General features: G+C 44.1%; 2 protein-coding genes across 2 annotated transcripts; one reads left to right on the top strand and one right to left on the bottom strand.

Annotated features, from left to right (window-relative positions):
* The first annotated feature begins 2,613 nt into the window (after positions 1–2,613).
* RAB9A (RAB9A, member RAS oncogene family) lies at positions 2,614–3,262 on the top strand. Its single transcript, XM_006835625.1, has one exon. The coding sequence runs from the start codon at positions 2,616–2,618 to the stop codon at positions 3,219–3,221; it is 606 nt and encodes a 201-aa protein (XP_006835688.1). The 5' UTR covers positions 2,614–2,615; the 3' UTR covers positions 3,222–3,262.
* Positions 3,263–8,072: 4,810 nt separating this feature from the next.
* TRAPPC2 (trafficking protein particle complex 2) lies at positions 8,073–16,681 on the bottom strand. The gene is made up of 4 exons (XM_006835624.1): positions 16,571–16,681; positions 12,998–13,142; positions 12,425–12,510; positions 8,073–8,185 (listed from the first exon to the last, which is right to left on the bottom strand). Exons 1-4 carry the CDS (start codon positions 16,661–16,663, stop codon positions 8,087–8,089), a joined length of 423 nt encoding a protein of 140 aa, XP_006835687.1. The 5' UTR covers positions 16,664–16,681; the 3' UTR covers positions 8,073–8,086.
* Between the last annotated feature and the right edge of the window lie 4,559 nt (positions 16,682–21,240).

The raw sequence follows: 21,240 nt of genomic DNA, 5'->3' as shown, positions 1-21,240 counted from the left end.
GTGGTGTCGGTTCCAATTCAGGGTGACACTACAGGACCGTCTAGGGCTTCCACGGCTGTGACTCTTATAGAAATAGTCCGCCACAACTTTCTCCTGCCGAGTGACTGGTGGGTTTGGACCGTTGACCTTCGGTTCCCCCGAGGAGTGCTTTAACCACTGTGCCACCAGGGTTCTTTATCTGCAGTATGTTGTTGTTATGTGCTGTTGAGTTGGTTCTGACTCAGAGCGACCCCAGTATAGGGTTTCCAGGGAGCAGCTGGTGGTTTTGAACCGCTGACTTTGTGGTTAGCAGTCCAGTGCTGATCCTGTGGCGCCACACCAGGCATCTGCTCTGTAATGTAGGGAGCAGATGCACTGTACTAAGTGCCACACAAGGCTCAATGAGTGTTAGCTACTGTTACATGCTTCACCTGCTTAGATCCTTAACTCTTCCAGTGAAGATTTTGAGCAGTCTTCTTGTTTTCATTGATTGAATATGTAAGGTAAAGACCTGCTATATGTAAGTCCCACAAATATGCCCTTTGATTTTAAATGTTTTTGTAAGTATGAAGCCTGAGTGGAGTGTGATCCCCAGGGAGGACTAGGAGCCTGGCGCTATGAAAGGGCCTTTCCGGTAAAGACTGGTTCATGTCTTCACTCCACAGAAGTTTCCTGCCCTCCTATCATGAGCCTGGCACTGTGATGTCAAACTTGTAATTCATTGTCTCAGAGAACCCTTCCAGCACACCGAGGAGGTAGGTACTTGGGAAGAGACTTCAGGCTATAGAGATGGGAGGGGCTGCTCCCTGGGCCCTTTCTTCAGTCTTGAGAGAGTTTTAAATTTTACCTTGGTTTGTGTCATAATTTAGATCCTTTTGTCTGTGAGTGTGACATTTAGAAAAAGGTGGGCTGGCAAAAAGCTGTTTTTGATTGATGTTAGGATGTTTTAGGCTGAGAAAGGTGGCAAACAGCTATCTGGAGGGATTTTCCTTTTAGATTGAAAGTAGTAAGTTTTAGGATCACTCACTGTTAGATTTCTTTCACCTCTTCATTCTTGTTTTTACTTTTAAAATGATGAAAGCAAATTAAAGAGACACAGCTAAGGTGAACTTTCTAATGTTTTTCTTGACAGGTTATAATGATGTTTGAACTGAACAATTAGGTAAGATTCCTGACCTGTGTAATCTGCCTGTTTTATTCACATTTCTTTATTTGTAGAATTTAGCTGAATTGCTAACGTAATGTTTAACCTTGGTGAAGATTATTGATTTTGGGCGATCATTCCAAACTCAAATACAAGAGACTTCACATTTAAAGGGAAATTTTGAAAATTGCATAGTAGAATAATTGTATTCATTCAACTTAAGCTAAAGAAATTTCAAATGATTTTACTATTTTTAGAGAAGAAAATTGTTTTAATGGCCATAAAACTGATTATGGTTATGTTAATATAAGATTGAACGAAGGTGGCTTTTATTAGATATTAGTTAGCAATTAGATGATTTGTATAATTACATCACCATAGATGTTCATATACAACTCTCCAGTTAGACTACGAGAGATGTTCACGTGTATATTGTTTTAGAAAATACCAACGTACTCCCAGATACTCATATTGAAGGTGTGGAAATTGTACCCTATGTTTTGAAAGGAAAGCCAGCAATGAACACTTGCCCCTGTGACACTGAAGGGCTATGTGGAATTTTGACAGTTGAGTACAAGGGTCTCTAACTGAACCTTAACAAATAGTGACAGGGCTTTTGGTAAGTAGAGGGAGGGTGGTGATGATGATACTGATTTTTAACTCTTTTTTGTGAATTGAGTGAAGATTTACAGATTCGATCATCAGTTTTCTGTTCAACAATTCATGCACATTTTGTTTCATCTCATGGATTGCAATCCCCTCAATGTAGCATCCCGTATGCCCCCTCCTCCCTGTGTTTCCTGTTTTCATCCCACCTCCTCTCTTAACCCTTCTGAACTTTGTCCTTGGGCAAATGCTGCCCTTTTTGATCTCAAATGGTTGCTGATTCTAAGGTGTGTGTGTCCCTCCCTAGTGTGATTGTTCCCCTTATAGGCCTCTATCTAGTGTTTGGCTGAAAATTGAGCCCAGGGGCTGAGTTCATTTCCAGACCTGGCCACAGGTGTTCTACCAGTCCCTATATCAGACCACCAAGCCGGGGGAGGTTTTTTGTTTTCACTTATAATGCTATCCCTTTCAGAGCAGTTGGTAACTTGGGCACTGTGTAGGTCTTCTGGTCTCAGAGTCATGGAGACTGATGGCTATGTGGTCCATTAGTCTGTTGGACTAATTGTTTTCATGTAGCTTCAGTTTTCATCACTCTTTTTTGTAGAGGGTGAGTACTGTATAGAGTTGCTTATAAGAGCAAAGGCTTCTGGGGTCAGACGTGGGCTTTTGCGTGCGCCAGCATCACAGCAAAGTGATCTGAGAAAGGGGAAGAGCAAGTCCAGCTGTTTTAGGGCATCATGGTAGGATAGCACCTGGCACAGGGGTTGGGTTGGGGGTCATCTGTGTTGTCATTTCAACCCTGATCATCAGACCCCTATAGAGGAAGGAGTGTAATGCTCCCACTTTATTTTACAGGGCTTGGAAGTCAAAGATCTGGCGATTAACAATGGCAGGCAAATCATCGCTTTTTAAAGTCATCCTCCTTGGAGATGGCGGAGTTGGGAAAAGCTCTCTCATGAACAGATACGTCACCAATAAGTTTGATACCCAGCTGTTCCATACAATAGGTGTGGAGTTTCTAAATAAAGATCTGGAGGTGGATGGCCATTTTGTTACCATGCAGATTTGGGACACGGCTGGGCAGGAGCGTTTCAGGAGCCTGAGGACCCCATTTTACAGAGGGTCGGACTGTTGCCTGCTTACTTTTAGTGTCGACGATTCACAAAGCTTCCAGAATTTGAGCAATTGGAAGAAAGAATTCATCTACTATGCTGACGTGAAGGAGCCAGAAAGCTTTCCTTTTGTGATTTTAGGGAACAAGATCGACATTAGTGAGCGGCAAGTTTCGGCAGAAGCAGCCCAAGCCTGGTGCAGGGACAACGGCGACCATCCTTACTTTGAAACCAGTGCGAAAGATGCCACCAATGTTGCAGCTGCCTTTGAGGAGGCAGTTCGAAGAGTTCTTGCCATGGAGGATAGGTCGGATCACTTGATTCAGACAGACATGGTCAATCTGCACCAGAAACCCAGGCCCAGCTCATCTTGCTGTTGAACTTGAAAGAGACGTGGGGGCGGTCTAACCAACTCACACGTGCACACTACATTGCGTGTTTGCAGCAATAAATACATCATGCTACTAATACAATTAAACAAAATGCAGATTGCTGCTTCCTCAATGGGTGGCAGAAGGGACATCGCCACTCATGGGGGAACTGATTTACTGAATAATAGCCCCACCCAGCATTGATAAATTGTAACGGTTTTTGAATAATCTTTAATTTAAATGTTACAAAGCTAATAAATGAGATGACCAAGACTTTTAATTACAATTAAAAAAAAACCCACCTTGAATATTCTAGAAGTTATCCTTGTATTATTTTTTTCTAGGAAAATGGAGAGCTACTTTTTATATGTGTCTATTTTTATGTAATTAGCATCCCAGTTCTTGGTTGAGGGTGGGATTTTTCCTTGGTAGGTATTAAAGATTAAAATTGAATGCAAGTCCTATGCATTGTTCTTTGAGTTATTTCTGTTTATAGTCTAACTTACTCTGTTTTCATTCTAAATCTCAGCAGCCTTGATAGGAGTATTATCAACAGACTAGAGGAGCACTAGCGGTGCAGTGGGTAAGTGCTCAGCTGCAGGATGTGGTTCCAACTGGAAAAAGCGGGAGCAGCCAGCTTGCATAAAGATACGATTCTTGGGAGCCCTATAGGGCAGTTCTGTGCTTTGAGGGTGGCTATGGGTTGGAATCAACTCCACGGCAATGAGCTTGGTATCCAGTAGAATTACCCAGCCGTTATGCCCCATGCACCCCTCCTTCACTGGAAGCGAACTCTTAGCAGCATTCCAGGGGAAACTGATGGAGCAAACTTGCTTGAAGGGAATTGAAAGCATCAGAATTTGGTCACACATTTACTTAGTGCCTTCTCTAGCACCAAGCGCCATGCATAGGTGCAGAATATAACCAGATGGATTGCCAGCTTACAAGAAAACAATCCTCATTCTTTAGAACTGGCGAGCTTTGGCCAGTAACCCACATCCAGCCCATGCCAATTTTTATGTGACTAGCAAGCTGGTGTGGCATTGTAGGATCAGCACCAGACTGTCAGCAGTTCCAACCCACCAGCCGCTCCTCAGAAATCCTATACAGAGTTGCTATGAGTTGGAATCGAGCTCTGGTAGCGTAGTGGTTACGAGTCAGGCTGCTAACCTCAGGGTCAGCAGTTGGAAACTACCAGCTGTTCTGAGGGAGAAAGATGAGGCTTTCTGCTTCCGTAAAGATTTGCAGCCTCGGAAATCCTGTAGGGGGTCTCTATGAGTCGGAACTGACTCCACAGCATCTAACCCCCACCACGAGTCGTAATCAACTCAGCAGCACTTAACAACAGCAGGAAGCTAAGAAAACACTAGTGATTTCCTCTAGGGACTCGCTGCTATATGGCTAGACTTGCGAAAAGCAAATTGCAGTTTTCTGTGCTGTGTCATTGACAGTGACCCTACAGATGTAAATCAAAGCCTAGGTCAGGGTCAGTGTGGCCTCAACTTCCCAGGTGATGGGGGCGGAGGAAGAGTGGAGAGTTTGCAAAATTGGACTGGTTCTTTCCCCTTCTCTAGCCCTAGTACCTGGGGAACCATGGGAAAAGATGGTCATTACCAGGAACTTAGTGGACAAATTTGCTTTAAGAAAACCATCTAATATTGGGCAAAATGAAATGTCTTCCTATTGTTACATAGAGCAGTGGCTTTTTATTATTTATAATCATCCTCTTCCCTCCCAACTATAATCATCCACAAAACAAAATTGGAATCCACTGGTAACATTTTTCTTGAGCAGACTCGCTGAGGACATTTAAAAAAAAATCAAAAGAATACCCATTAATTTATGACTTAGTGTCTTTCTGACTATCTGGACATCTGTCCATTCTAGGAGACCTGCCTCATTTATTATACTTGCTATGTGGACACCTCTTTGTGTAAACTGTTCTCTATTGAGAGACACTGGCTTCAAGATACTATTCAGAGTTCCCCTCACAGAAGATAGGGGCCGTGGACATTTCTACTAGCAGTAGTATGTGAGGAGACCAGTTTCAACACACATGGCCAACAATGGGCATAATTAGTCCTTTTTTGAAGTTAATGCTTTCAAAAGGTAATAGTCACATGGATCCGTATCAAAAGGCCCAAGGGACAGGTCTCACCCTACCACTCCAGTCACTTTCTTGGGGACCCATCTAGATAGCACACGAGAAATGTGTGTGTGTAGGTATTTTATGGCTTTTCCATCTTCCAGTAAAGTTTTTAGCAAAATATTCAGGGATTAAATTAGCTGGCTTTCAAAAGAATTAGAACCGGGCAAGAAACAATCATGGGAACAGATCTTCATGTATTAGCTAAAGGGAAAATACTCCAGTTGCACATGGGTTAATTTGCTCACGGGTACGGAAATAGGAACAAAACCCACTGAATGGCTTCAGCCTTGAAAAAAACAACAGAATACTGATGGGAAACCTTGTCAACCAGCAGCAACAGAGAGCTGAAAACCTGAACATTCTTTTGTTTGAAGTAAAAGGTGCTGTGATTGGCTAGTGCCACCTGTACAGCAATGAGAAATAGGCACAAAACCATAGAAGACATGCAGAGCCTCCAAAGGAAAGGGAAGAAAGAGAATGTGTTCTAGTCTGGGGGAACAGGGTGGGGGCCCCCCAGTATGACAGTACTGTTGCTTACTATAGTCTGACCGCCTTTCCAATGAGACACCCAGCTAGTCCCATGCTGTCCATGAATGTAAACCCTTTTGGAGTTGTTTTAAGAAAGGTAAAATACCAAACTCAGAAGGGACAAATGCCTGTCTGGCAACTGATGTGCAGTGTAAGATGGGAAGTCATTTCATCCTTGTGAAAATGGCCTGGCTGCAGTCCAAGCGTCCTAAATGTTCTTGTCTTAAAAAAGAAAGTAGTGATTAGTTGGTTTTACATCTCTATGAAAAGTGGCTTCACTTTATTAAGACACCAGCATGAGAATGCCCTCACAGAGCTGCTTGGAGCGCAGTTACGTCCTGAGGGGGAAATGCACTGGGCTGTGACTGGTCAAGGATGGAGTCTGTAGGACCAGTAGTTTCTGATAACATGGGATCAGGAAGGATCCTGTGACTGAAAGGTATACAACATGGTATAGGCAAGACAGGGCAGAGATGAACAGGCTTCATTCACGTCCAATATCGAGTGAAGCATTGTTGGGAGTTTCTAGCTGGAGAAAGTAGGCAAACTCCAATGTGTGTGCTTTAATTCGGTCACTTGAGGGGGGTGGGGGCAGCTAATGAAGATTGCAAACTCAGTGCCCACACGTGTACTTAGAGGTGCCTGACAAGTGGGTGACTGTTGATCTCAAAACGCCATCTCTCGCCATTGCTGTGTTCAGAACCCATTTCTCACTGCCTTTCCCCATTGCTCACCTCCAAAGCCAAGTCACACAGGAAATGCGGTACTTAACGATTGCCATACACTTACACAATCAATGCTGACAGTTATTACTCCCCCACCCGCCTCAGCCTGAAGGAAAGGGCCACAATGGGTCACCACCCTCATGTAGCTGAATTCTGCCACCCAAATGATGTGCCTCTGCTCTCCTGGCTAGTTAATGGTCTGGCTTTCTGCATCGTAAGTTCATTGAGGGCAGGGCAAAGTATCTACAATAAACACAGGTCTGCATCTCCAACAAACATTGAAATTACTCCTGAATTTCTAGAAGACAGCATAGCCACTTGAAAAGCACTGGCATTCATTTGAGGTCGTCTGAGCTCTGTATAACAGTTAAGGTAGCACCCTAGTTTCCAAATGTTAAATAAGGGAAATAGTACTAAAATGGTGTACGTGAGAGAGTCACCACTTTAAAATTGTGCATTACAGGACCACAAACTTGGCCAGACAAGTTCTTATTTAAGAAATAAATACATAGGATGAAATAATATGGTAGCGCAACCTCACACAAGGAAATAGCGCCAAGCTTAGCAATATTTGTTCAAAAGTTACTCAGAATGCAACAAAACTTTCAAATGTTCATTATTAGCACAGAAAATACCTGGCTATATTATTAACTTGCCATTCAATGGACATTTGCCATTTAACAGTAAGAGCCTATACTTGTTACAACACAAACGAGACCATCCATGCCTACCTCCCAGATCAATGTTAATATGATCTAGATTACAACTCTAAAATAGACTCATGTCATAACAGGGTCACGTAATCCTTGGTTTACTATCTGAGGAAAAGGAAATAGAAGAATATTAGGTTATTATATAAAGTCCAACGTGATAGATGCATCCACAAACATGGATCCAGGAGTCTGGAAGTATAACAGGATAACTAAAAGTTACACAGGCGGGCAGGTGGCATTTACCACCACAAAAACCCTTGTCTTGGGCTTCTTAGGTTACTGCTTTGCACACTGCCTCTACACGTTTACAACATTATCACTAAAGGTATTAAAAACCACATGTGCGCCAGCAGTCAACTTGATTCCCTACGGCAGAAACTTTCTGTTTTCAATCTGTGCCACATCTGGACATTTGGCATTGGCCTGTTGAATTGGGCTGAAGCTATCTGCATTAGGAAAACCTAAAGCTTATTAACTTGACTTTTTTCAAAAGCATCCCCTCAATCCGCAAAGGAAAGCTACTTCAACATTATTGATGAAAGCGCTCTTTCCACCTAATGTCATTCACAAGCGAATGCTGATCTGCTCATTGACAAGAAACAGAATGTACTGGTTTTGAAATAGAAAAGCAATTCTATCAGGTTTATTAGATAAACAAACACAATATAAGTTTCCAGGTGGTTTAATTAAGTTACAACACACACATTCCTGAGTCCACCCCATTGTGGCGACAGTGCTGAGGATAGGATTGTTCCACATTCAGCTTAAGAGGTGTTTCTTCCCAAGAAACTGGACTTTTCTGTCAAATGCGCTTGATCGGATAGGCGAATTGGGTTCATAAAATGGATTCATTGCAAACTAGGAGAAAAGAAGGTATTAGTGATCCTGACAACTGTAAAGACTGGCAAATCAAAAGGCCATTTATTTTAAAGGCTTCAAATGAAAAGGCATCAAAGACATTTAAAACACAAGGCTGGAGACCACCGTTTTCAAATGTCATCTACATATGCTCTGTGGCAAGACCCTACCATCCCCTTAAGGGCCAGTGTTTGGGCGTTTTTGTTCACAGAAGCACCCATGGGGAAAGTCCTGGTGGTGTGGAGGTGTGGCCTGTACAAATGAAATGAACTCTCAGGAGTCGCCCTGGATGGCAAATACACGTTAACTAGTATTCACTGTAACCAGATGAACAAGTCTTGAAAGGCCCTTTATGTATCTAGCTATCTAATATATATATATATTTTGGAGTTCTGGTGTGGGGATGTGGGTTAATGCGCCAGACTGCAAAACTATTTGAACTGAAAGGTTGGCGGTTCAGGCCCACCAGCTGCTCCTCGGAAATCCTATCCAGGGTCGCTATGGATCGGAACCAACTTGATGGCACTTAACAACAACAACAATATACATATTTAATAGATATATATTTAATACAAGGGCAGGTCAAAAAGCATTGGTACAAAACTACTATTATTGTTAGGTGCCGTTGAGTTGGTTCCAACTCATAGCAACCCTCTGCACAACAGAAGAGAACACTGCTTGGTTCTGCACCAACCTCACAACTATTGTTATGTATGAGCCTATGTGCTGCCACTGTATAAATTAATCTCACTGGGGGTCTTCCTCTTTTGTGCTGACCTTCCACTTTATTTAGCATGATGTCCTTCTCCAGGGACTGGTCCCTTCTGACCAATGTGTCAAAAAAAAACAAGAGGAGACATCTCACAATGATGGCTTTTAAGGAGCATTCTGGCTGTACTTCTTCCAAGATAGATCTGTTTGTTCTTCTGGCAGCCCATGGGACTTTAAATATTCTTGGCCAACACAATTCAAATGCAAGTTCTTTTCTGGTCTTCCTTATTCATTGTTCAACTTTCACATGCATAGGAGGCAACTGAAAATACCACGGCTGGCTTGGGTCTAGTGCACTTTAGTCCTCAAACTGACGTTTTGTTCTTGAACCCTTTAAAAAGGTCTTGTGCAACAGATTTGCTTAATACATCATTTGATTTCTTGACTGCTGCTTTCACGAGTGTTGATTTTGGAGCCAAGTAAAATGAAGTCTTTGACAACTTCAATCTTTTCTCCTTTTCTCTCGATGTTACTTACTGGTTCAATTGTGGGGAGTTTTGTTTTTACACTGAGGTGTAATCCATTCTGAAGCCTTTGATCTTCATTACTAAGTATTTCAAGTCCTCTTGGCTTCCAGCAAGCAAGACTTGGTCATCTGCACATTGCAAGCTGTTCATGAGTCTTCCGCCAATCTTGATGTCAGGTTAATCCTATAACTCAGATGATTAGTTTAGCAAACAGATTGAATGAGTATGGTAAAAGTATACAATCCTGCACATGCATTTCCTGATTTTAAACCATTCAGTATTCCCTTGTTCTGTTCAAATGCTTGCCTCTTGGTTGGTGTACAAGTTCCTACTGAGCACAACAAAATCCTAGAAACCTTTATTCAATGAAAATATCAAAATCTGAAGCTATTCTTTCTCAACATACCCTCCATCTATGTCTATTCACTTCTGAAAGTCTCTGTGTCATGGAATGGATTGTGTTCCTCCCCAAAAATATGTGTCCATTTGTTGTCGTTAAGTGCCATTGAGTCAGTTCCGACTCATAGTGACCCTATATAGGGTTTCTAAGGAGGGGCTGGTGAGGTTGAACCATTAACCTTACGGTTCAAACCAGCCTTGCAGTCCAGCGCATTAACCCACAATGCCACACCAGGACTCCATGTGTCTGTCAGCTTGGCTGGGCCATAATTCTCAGTGGTTTGGTGGTGACATGATGATCCCTCATGATGTGATCGATATGATGAACCAATAAGATGATTAAGAGTGGAATTTTATTGCAGTTATCTATCCCTGCAAGGTTTTGTTTTTCTTGATAAAAGAATTTTGCAGAAGGAGGAAATGATACATGTGCTAGAGGGTAGACAGGTGTTGACATGGGTGTTGGGGCAGGCAATATACTACCGGAGGGAGGTCGGCAAAGGAAAGATGGGGGTGGCGGGAGACACAGCGGGGAATGCAGGGGTTTCAGTGAATAGAGGTGAATGCTGTTAACTGTTGGTGCACTGAGGGGATTGCAACCATGTAATGAAGCAAAGTATGATTTGTTGAATGTAAAACTGATTTGCTCTGTAAACCACTCAATTCACAATAAAAGGATTAAAAAAAAAAAGTGGAATGTTAAGTGCTGTCGAGTTGGTTCAGATTCATAGCAACCCTGTCTAGGGGTTCTGAGAAGCAACTGGTGAGTTTGACCACCACCAACTTTCATTTCAAGCTGCCCTTGTGGTCCACTGCTTATCATACAGCACCACACGAGGACTCCCTTAATACCATCAAGGGTGTGGCACCCACTCTTTATAAGGGATCAAAGGAGAGATAGGGGGAAAGCTAGTACCACCAAGACAGAAGAGCTGGGAGTGGCAATCATCCTTTGGACCTGCAGTTCCTACACTGAGAAGCTCCTAGAATCAGGGGGAAGATGGTGATCCCCAAGAAATGCTGGGCCTAACAATGCTGAAAGGAGACCAGGCCTTTTCCCCAGCGCTGGAGCTCTGAATTTGGACTACTAGCCTCCTAAACTTAAGAGAACCAAGCAATTTCTGTTTGTTGAAGGCATCCACTTATGGCATTTGTTTTAGCAGCACTAGAGGACTGAGACACTAACCCTTCCCTGAACTCTGAACTCGTCAGTTTACAGCATCCTTGAGGGAGCCAGATCACGTTCCTTGTCAATGTGCTCTAAGTTTGGGGAACACAAACAGGTCTAAAGGGGCAATATGAGGGTAGGAGGGTGGCTGGGGTAAGGTTTCCTGACAAAATTCTCCTAGGACATCATTGTTGTGATGGAAAAACATTCCTTGGTGCAACTTTCCTGGCTTTTTCCCCCACCAATGCAGTTTTCCATTTTCTTAAAGGTTCTTCCTAGTAAGCCCCTGTGATCCTCCTATGTCCTTCAAATCGTTTTTCTATTAAATTCATGGAATGTCACAGCTGTGAATCAATACCTGCTTATTCCTCCTAAGAAACTGAGGTTGAGGAATGTGGTGTAGGCAGCTTACAGGAATCCAGGAGCAGGCAGCTTTTGAGCTAGCCGTTTTACTTATGACAAACATTTACGTTGCACATCTATGTGTGTATCCATATGCTATCACTCCCTTTTAGAAGTCAGTGCTGACTTTTGAATTCACTAAGATAGCCTTATTTCTTGGGCGGCTCACCTTTACTTGTGACTATGAACCAGTCACTGCCTTTACATTTTATCACCAGGAGGTATTTTTTACAATTTTCTTGGACCGCTAGCCTAGCATCTCAGTGCCCCAATTGGGAGTCTTTCTCCTACTGGACTCTTTCTATGGGTCTATCCCTAAGGACTGGATAGTTTTATTTACGACTTCTGTCTAGGAATAGTGTTAATTTTTATGACATAAAAAAAAAGACATCCTTTTGCTATTTTTTTTTTTCTTCTATGAAACATCAAGAAATGTAGATGGAACCATTCTCCTTAAATGAGTCTTTAATAATGTGAGAATCACGTCCTGGCCGTTTCTGATCTACCGTTACTGAATTCCAGATTAAAATCATAACGCTATCCCCCTGCTGCTCGTTAGATTTCCCCGGTATAATCGGTCACATGCAGTAAAAGGCAGAGACTGAGGCCGGTCCATCTTCACAAGCTGGTTCCCTCAAACCATGTCTACCTGGTGCTGCAGGTGTGCCTGCTCAGGGAGTGGTTTGGGGAAAGGTAGTCTAGGATGAGAAAGCCATGGCTTTGCAGTCAATTCCGGCTCACAGCAGCCCGAGAGGACAGAGTAGAACGGCCTCACGGGGAGGTGCGGGGAGGGGTTCGGACACCGTCTGTCTGTATAGACGCATACTGTGTCGCCTTTCTCCCGCCAAGCAGCTGGAAGCAGCTGGCAGATTTGACTGCCCGGCCTGTGCTTAGCAGCCCAATGCTTATCCCACTGTGCCACCAGGGCTCGTCTGAGATGAAGACTGCAGCATAATGGGAATAACTCCAACAGATCAAAGTACAAAATCGCTTTTTATGAACACATTTAGAGAATGTTAGAACATACCATACCTTTATGTACAAATCGTAGACATCGGTGAAGAAGTTCTTTATTCCATCCTCTTGGCGTATGTCGTGAAGCATGATGAATCTCATATGTGAAATAGTTAAGGTCTAATCTTTTTTCATTAATGAAAAATGAAAAGCAATCAGCTGATAAGAATGTTCTTCAAATAATCACATGTAGTGTATTTTGTGGTATTTTTGTGATGTGTTTAAAGTTAGGTTAGTTTTATTTCAAAAGAGAATGTACTGTTTTATTTTTATCTCTTCCTTTTCTTGTTTCCTTCCCCATCACCCAAGTTAGCACCTTTGTTTTTTTTTCAGTTGGAAGATAAACCACAAACAAATGTATCTGGTTAAGATTTAGAGAAACCTTAGTTGTATATATGAGACTTGGTTTTACACTTACTCCTTAAGCAAAACACAAATGGATTTGTAGCCCTTTTCAGCGGCCCCTATGGCCATGATCGCTATGGGTCGGAACTGACTCGAAGGCACTTAACAACAACAACAACAATGGCCATGACGGGTCTTTGCAGCCCTGCTCTCAGTTATATGGGTTCATTTCAAAGGTAAGGATATGACCAGCCGTAACAAACGCCGAGACAAACCACTCGTTGAATTTGTCCACAGTTTTCAGGTACATGTTGTTAGACAGCCACATGTTTTCATCTACGAGGTCGAGAGCAGCGTGAGCAATGAACTGGTTCAGATGACGGTGGTCGTCCTGGGTGACAATGGGAGCAGCCACAGATCAACATCCATGGGCCACTCCAGAGACCAGCATCCCATCAATTGCTTTCCATGACATTCTTGTAGAAAGTTTGGGCTTTGACTTCCTTCATTATTGTGATGAGACAGCAAACCCCAAACCAAACCCATAGCCTGTCCAGCTGATTGTGACTCACAGCGACCCTCTAGGACAGAACTGTCATGGAAAGCAATTGACCAAGACAGAAGTCCCTGATTCTGTCATCATGCCAAGTTCGTAAAACCAAACAAACAGAAAACCTATGTGAAAAAAAAAAATCAGTCTGTTCTGCATCCATGGGCAAATGCAGTGAAAAACCACATCTGGGGAGATGGAGGAAGGCCTGCCACTACTTAAAGCTGGACCGAGAAGGCGGGGAAGGGGAGCTACAGGGACCAGAGGACATGGCCATGGCACCAAGTGAGCAGTAGAGACAGCTGAGGAGGGGGCACTCCAAACGGCACAGGTCTCTCACATGACATGCTTAGTCCCAGTTGTGAGCAGACAGCTGGTGACAGGGCTGTGGTGACAATCTTGTCAGAAATGGCTTCCTTGGAGAGGGCGGGCATGTCCCAGCCCAGTGTGGAGAGACTGCACAGCTGGGACGGCCCCGCCCTCCTGGGCACTGCTCTTTGAAAGCAGCCCCGCCCCAGGCTGAGCTGGAGGACAGCTGCCGGTTGCCCTGGATTCCTTGGCCTGCTGAAGGATGCTGACTTCACACACGTTGCCATGACAAAGCTAACCGAAATGAATCCTTAGAGAAATGGATGTTTCGTGTGCCTGGCGCGGAACAGAATTTTCTATTACTTTACATTGATGCTCGATCTTGAGAGATGAGGAGAAAGCAGTTGAAATGTGTGATGAAGGTGCATGGTAGCAAGACAAAGCTGACTCCCAGCGACCCTATGGGATAGAGGACAACCACTCCCGGTGGTTTCCAAGGCGGGAAATCTTTCTGGGAGCAGACTGTTTCATCTTTCTCCCATGGAACAGCTGGTGGGTTTGAACTACCAACCTTATGGTCAATAGCCCAACGTATAACTCACTGTGCCACCCACTGTGCCACCAAGGCTCCCAAGACCAAGTTAGGTGACAAAATATTTCTTTACAATGAGAACATCAAAAAGTTTGAGGAAATATGGAATATTCTCACTAACTGTGAAGCCCCCTCATCTGCACTCCTTGCTGCTCATCACAAACTATAAGCAGCCGTGTGGCACAAAGCCGCCACTGCTAAAGAGAGAGATACTTCCAAACCAGGATTCTAGGAGCAGCGTCCTCCCATGAATGTGAGGGGCTACTCTAGTAATATGAACCATTTCCTTGATATAAACCTCCCTTTTGTTCTTATAAGTGCCATTGAGTCAGTTCTGATTCAGAGTGACCCTGTATAGGGTTTCCAAGGAGTGCCTGGTGGGTTTGACCCTCCGACCTTGCAGTTAAATCCAGTGCTTATCCTACAGCAACACACTAGGACTTCAAAACTGCTCTTGTTTATATATGTATGCATGTATACACATACGCATACACATATATGTATGAACTATGAGCTCCGCGGGCTTGCTTCTCTCGAGAACCCAGACCAAGACAGGCTGTGTATAATAAACACTGGACTGTGAACCACCAGGTTAGCACTTTGAGCCCATCAGCTGCTCCGTGGGAGAAAGATGAGGCTTTCTACTTCACAAAGAGCTCTGGTAGCGTAGTGGTTACGAATCGGGCTGCGAACCTTAAGGTCAGCGGTTCGAAACTACCAGCCGCTCCGCGGGAGAAAGATAAGGCTTTCTACTCCCATAAAGATTTACACCCTCGGAAACCCTGTACAGGGTCGCTATGGGTCGAAACCGACTCGACGGCACTTAACAACAACAACAAAGATTTGTTATTGTTATTAAGTGCCGTCGAGTCGGTTCTGACTCATAGGGACCCTGTACAGGGTTTTCTGAGGAGTAGCTGGTGAGCTTGAACCACTGACCTTGTGGTTCAAACTGACTCTGCAGTCCAGCGCATTAACCCGCAGCACCACACTTTGGAAACCCTATATAGTAACACCACCTGGGAGTTGAAAAGTACCACATACCACACACTGGGCCAGGATTCTCAGTGGGTTAGCCATTAAGATTTAGTCACCCCCCTGATAAGATCAACTATAAATGCAATCACCTCCATGATGAGATGTGCTATGAGCAGCCAAGCGCTGAAAGGAAGTTTTCTTGGGGGTGTGGCCTGCACATCCCCTTTTATCTTATAAGAGGTAAAAGGAGAGAATGAGGAACCTACTGCCACTAAGACAGAAGAGCCAGGAGCGGAGCATGTCCTTTGGCCCTGGGGTCCCTGCCCTGTGAAGCTCCTAGATCCAGGGGAAGACTGATGCCAAGACACAAGGAGAGCTCCAAGGAATGCTGGGCCTACAGATGCTGAAAGGAGTCAAGGACCGTTCTCCAGGGCCGGTGCTCTGAATTGGGCCTGCTAGCCTCCTAAACTGTGAGAGAATCAATCTGTCTTTATTAAAGCCAACCACTCATGGCATTTCTGTTATAGCAGCACTAGATAACTAAGACAAGTGGGAATTATGCATTAGCATTAATTTAGAAACTCAGTTCTTATTGTCAAGCCCACAATAGCTTATTTCTGGAGGTTGAGAGACACAGAGCCAAACTTTTCAGCAACTTAATAGCAACAGGAAGAATTGGGGGATCTGGCTGTTCTCCTCCCATGGCTCTGTGGCTTCTGTTACTCTGAATCGCATGTTCTGGAAGCAAGCTTGTCTTTCTGGATAATTCTTGACAATAAGACAAGAAAAGTGTGAGGCATCAGCCCAGTACTGTTTTTGTGTTTCCAGCACACAACCAAGGGTGACTTGAGAGGTAAGCCCCCCACCAGTAAGCACAGTGGTTAAAGAGCTTGGTTTGCTAACCAGAAAGTTTGAACCCAGCAGCTGCTCCTACTATAAAGATTTATGGCCTTGGGAACTCTTTACGGCAGTTCCACCTTGTCCTTTACGGTTGCTGTGAGACGGAAGTAACTTGATGGTAGCAGTGTAGCGATCTGCTGAGATCGAACAGGCTTGCTTGGCATTGCAAGGCAGCGAGGCTGGTTCCTCCAGACCCACTACCAGTGAACTGAGTCTCTGTGCTTCAGATGCAGCAGTTCAGAGCAGGTGGCCCGGTGAACTCAAGAGTAGGGACAAGAGACCTTGAGCATCACGCTAGTAGGTGATCAGTACATGTGTGTTGAATAAAAGACTCAGAGAAAATTCCCTGGCTGGTTTTTCTGTCAACCTGTGGGACTTGGGCGCAAGCCTCAACTAACAGTGGTAGGCGTCTACGAACTCATCTGCCTGTTTCCTTATCATTCTAACATCATAACAAACCGTAAGGAATTTCTGAAGGTTTCATACGTACTTTGGATTCTGCTTTTCCAGCGGGCAGAAATTCCATTTCAAAGACGGGATTATCATGGTGGCCAACGATTACAAAGTAGAAGCTTCCAGACATTGTCTTCTCCAATATACGACCCCTAATGAAAGAAAAATAATAGCATTTTTAGTACTCAGTACTGAACACCCAGAATTGCTAACAGGCAGTCTGGTCTTCACTTTCAACTTAGCCCCTTACACTGTAGAAGTGGACGCCACTAAGCTAGGCGTACTTTCCTGAATAGGGTCATACACGACACTTCGACTACTCAAATGACATATCCATGCTTTGTCCCATAGACTCCAATATACTAAATTGTCACAGAGAAACGGGAAGCCTTCTAATATGAAATTGTAAGACTTGTAAAGTGTCGGCACATCAAGCAAATCAAGAGCTTACGTTACGTCTTTTCAGGCACAGATTTATAATAAAGGAAGAAACATTTTTGTACTCTTAGAAAAGATGGGTGACATAATCATCCAAAAAAGAAGACTTTCTGAAACATTACAGAGGTCTGGAAACTAGTGTTGACAAGTTGGCTAAAGAAATAAAACGAAAAACATCAGTGATTCTGAGATTTCTGCCATATGTTAGAGGCGGAAGGGTGGATGGGTTTCGGTATCTGTGTCATTTTAGCACTAGCTTAAGTCTAGCTCTGCCACTTACTAGGAGTGTGACCACAGGCAAGGTCTTTGATCTCCCAACGTGTGAGTCCTCATCTGCAAAACACAGGCAGGCTGTGGAGGAATCCAGGCCAACTGCAGGGAAGCAGCCAGCATGTGTGGCTCACAGTAATGATCCCGTTTGAGGATAGGGCATCTTTGTTAAGTGACTGATGCAGGTTTTTGTAGGGTGGATCTTGAGTCGATCTCTTCTGAGATAGAACAATTCTCCCTAAAACTTCTAGAAAGGACTGCAGCCCCATTGACCCTTTGATTTCAGCACAGGGAGCCCGGTGCTGGACTTCTCAGCCAAAGAACTAAAAAGCAAGCAATTTGGGGTAGATTTGGTTTGGGAATGTAGGTTGCAAGCCACTAAATTTGTGGTAACTTGGTATGATAACAGTTGTTGTTGTTAAATGCCATCGAGTTGGTTCCAACTCATAGCGAACCTGTATAGAGTTTCCAAAGAGCGGATGGTGAGTTTGAACCGCCAACCTTGTGGTTCAAACCGACCTTGCAGTCCAGTGCTTTATCCCACAGGAAATGAAAACTCACGTTGCCTGTGTTATCCAGGCTGCTGTAACAGTAATACCACAAGGGGCTTCAACATCATGGGGGGGGGTCATCACATCATTGCCAAACCATTGAGAATCAGGGTCCAGTTAAGCTGACACAGACTTTGTGGGGATATAATTTAATTAATAACATCCCACCCTTTGCCCCCCACCAAATACAGGTCCTTGTGACATGCTATCATCCCATCCTATCCTCACAAAAGTCTTCCAAGTACAAATTCTAACTGGAGGCAAAATTTCTCTACCTGTAAATCTAGAATGGAAGTTATCTGCTTCCAAAGTACAATGGTGGAACCTGCTAGAAGGTAACCGTTTCCATTATAAATGGTAGCAGTAGGAGGGAAAGAAAAGGTTAACAGGCACCAAGCGAGTTAAAATCTCAGCAGAACAATTTATCGTGGCTCTCAAGGCTGGGAAATAATCCCTGTTCTACGCAATGGCTCTTCTCTGCAGACTCTGGGTGTCTGCTCTGCTTTCCAGGTCCAGGGGAGCGGCAACTCTGCTCCTTGGCCTTTCCTTGGGCAGTCTTGTTCTCCTACACACCTTCTCAGCCCTGGCTGGCCCCGTTCTTCTGCAGTCCCAACCCCTCAGCTTTGGGCAGAGGCCCCATCTTAATAGCAGCTCCACATTCCAAAAACGACTTGGTGAAGAAGTTGACTTCTTGAAACTTACAAAACTGAGGCCCCACTCTTAGAAATCCCAGAGGTCTTGGTTCTACCCTTTGTGAGCACGGAGGTCATGGCCCTAACTTTTGAGACGGAGGCAGCTCTGGTCCCATACTCCTTCGTCTCTAGAAGAGGGCATCCTGGTCTCTGCTCTGCGTGAACAAGTGTTATGACCCCCAAAAAGGTGCTCAAGCTTTCCTTCACCGACAAGTGTCCAGAGGCACCCAATTCTCCCAGGAAGCCTTCTGCATGAAGGTGCTCATGCCTTCTTGTGTTGGTCTCCTGGATCTGCTGCTGCAGTTTCTCTGCCCCTTCTCCCTGCCTGCTGAGCCCTCACCAGAACTGCCTTTGCCACCCATAATCCCACCAGCAGTCTTTTGCAGTCAAGCTAGGCCTTGACTATTGGCCGCTTAGCACTCTTCCAGCCTTTCTACTCATTATCCAATTCTAAAACGGCTTCCACATTTTAGGGATCTGATAGAGCAGCACCCCACTCTCGGTACCAAGTTCTGCCTTAGTTCTCTAGTGCTGTTAGAACAGAAACACCACAGGTGGATGACTTTAACAACCAGCAATTTATGCTCTCACACTTTAGGAGGCTGGAAGTCTGAATTCAGAGTGCCAACCCTGAGGGAAGGTCTCCTTTCAGCATCCTTGGCAAGCTCCATGTGTTTTGACATCATTTGTTCCCTGGATCTAGGAACATCACAGAGGAGGCCCAGGTCCAAAGGATGCAATCCACTCCTGCTTATTCTTTATTGGAGGCAGTGGGTTCCTCATTCTTGGCTCTTATCTCTCGCCTTTTGTTGTTAAGTGCCATTGAGTCTGTTCAACTCATAGTGACCCTATACAGGGTTTGTTGCTGTTGTTATGTGCCGATAAGGCGGTTCTGACTCACAGTGACCCTGTATAGTGTTTCTGAGGAACAGCCGGTGGGTTTGAACTGCCAACCCTGTGGTTTACAGTCCAGTGCTTGTTCTACAGTGTCACACCAGGACTCCGACACATATCTGGGGGACACAGTCAATCCATGACACATGTCCAAGTTGAAAAACCTGTGCACAGGCCTAAAAAGGAAGGAAATACTCAAGGAAGTGTCCAAGGAAGAGATGGGGCCAAAAGGGAGTGCACGTACTGTGGGGTTTCAAAGCACTGTGAAACAGGTGGGGGCCGGGCCAGGGGTGAGTCAAGGTGGAGACCTTTGGAGAGATATGGGGACCACAGACTGGAAAAGTTGGGCTAAGTACAGGGGCCATGATTGTTTGGGGATGTATACAACTCAACACTGAGCAGTACAGTTGCTCAAGGCTTGCATTTTAGACGGTATCTGGTATCGGTATCAGGATGAGGCTGGCATGCAGGACTGAAAGGCATGGCGGGTGGATGAGCCCTGAAGGTCTCTATGGGCTGCCAAGGTTGCTGACCTGAAGTGGATGGTCAGGCGGCCCAGCAATCTTTTTTTTTTTTTTTTTTTAAAGTTTGGTATAATTTAATTTTTAAACAAGTTCTTTATCTTGCATTTTCCAGTAAACAGCTTGTGTTAATTAACACAATTCTTACAATCCGTAGAGATTTTATAATGGATCTCTAAAGGAAGTTGGAAGTGCAGGCTTATGAAATAATAAAATGTATAATGTTTTCGGTCTGCAATTAGCAATCTTGGATGTATAAACATTACATGCTATAAAAATCCAAATGAATGCCAAAGGGAATCATGTTTCAAAGTAAGCTGGACAGAATATAAGAAAAGATAAAAACACACTGTTGTTTACACTACTGGTTGTTCTTCTGAAGAGATGAGATGCATTCTATTCCAAGACAAAACAACTACCCTTCTTTCCTCAGAGTTTACAAAAGATGCCAACATTTTTTTTTTTTTTTTGGAAACTAAAGACATTTTAATAGAAAACAAAATACAAAATAACTCTTTTTCAGAAAACAGAAATATTTAATCCATTTTCCACAAATTAGAGCTTGCTCTATCCCCAGAGCAGTTTCCTGTGCGTGCATGTGTACGTAGGATCCACTTCACAAAGTGTCCGTTCCTGGTGCTTCTTGGGGGGAGCTGGGCGCAGGGCACAGAGGGGCGGGGGGGGGCGAGACGGCTCTCAATAAACAAGTCACTTGGAAGTTCGATATTTTCTAATTCTGTCTTGCAATTTAGAATTTCACATTCTTTTCTTTCTTTTTACAATCATTCTTTTCAGGGGAGATAGTTACCAATCAAAGCGCGGTCCTGAAAAGGAGTTTTCTTTCTTGCCACCGCTGTAAGCTCCTAAACCTTTCTCCATTAAATCCACCCACCCACTTTTAGAAAGAAGTGAACCCGAGTGGTCAGTCTGTCACCTAGAAAATGTCCCTTTCTCCTAATACAATGTGCTACCCAAATCTCCAATTTCCCTGAACCTCAACATTCCAAGGATCCTTGCAAGTGCCAGGAGCTAACCCTGAAAGAGTAACGCAGGGAAAGTCCTCCGTCGCCTCTTCTCAATAATAATCATTACTATAATTACAACAGCAGTAAGAAAAAAAGCCTGCTTCTTTGAAAAGGAAATACTTTTTGCCAGGCCTACCCCCCACCCCCTTCCTCAGATTCCTTACCCTTCATTCCTAAACCAACCAGAGAGATCGATACTAGTTAACCTTTAGAACACTGCTTGTCTTGAAAGTGCTTTGCAATCATCCTCTAATCAAATCCAGCCCCCGGTGAGGTCAGTATTCTCTCAGGTCTGCAGCCAGTCAAGAGGGACACT

Source organism: Chrysochloris asiatica, unplaced genomic scaffold (assembly GCF_000296735.1).
Source record: "Chrysochloris asiatica unplaced genomic scaffold, ChrAsi1.0 scaffold00018, whole genome shotgun sequence".
Classification (NCBI taxonomy): domain Eukaryota; kingdom Metazoa; phylum Chordata; class Mammalia; order Afrosoricida; family Chrysochloridae; genus Chrysochloris; species Chrysochloris asiatica.
Note: the sequence above shows the minus strand (reverse complement) of the source record. Positions and strands in the feature narration are given on the sequence as shown.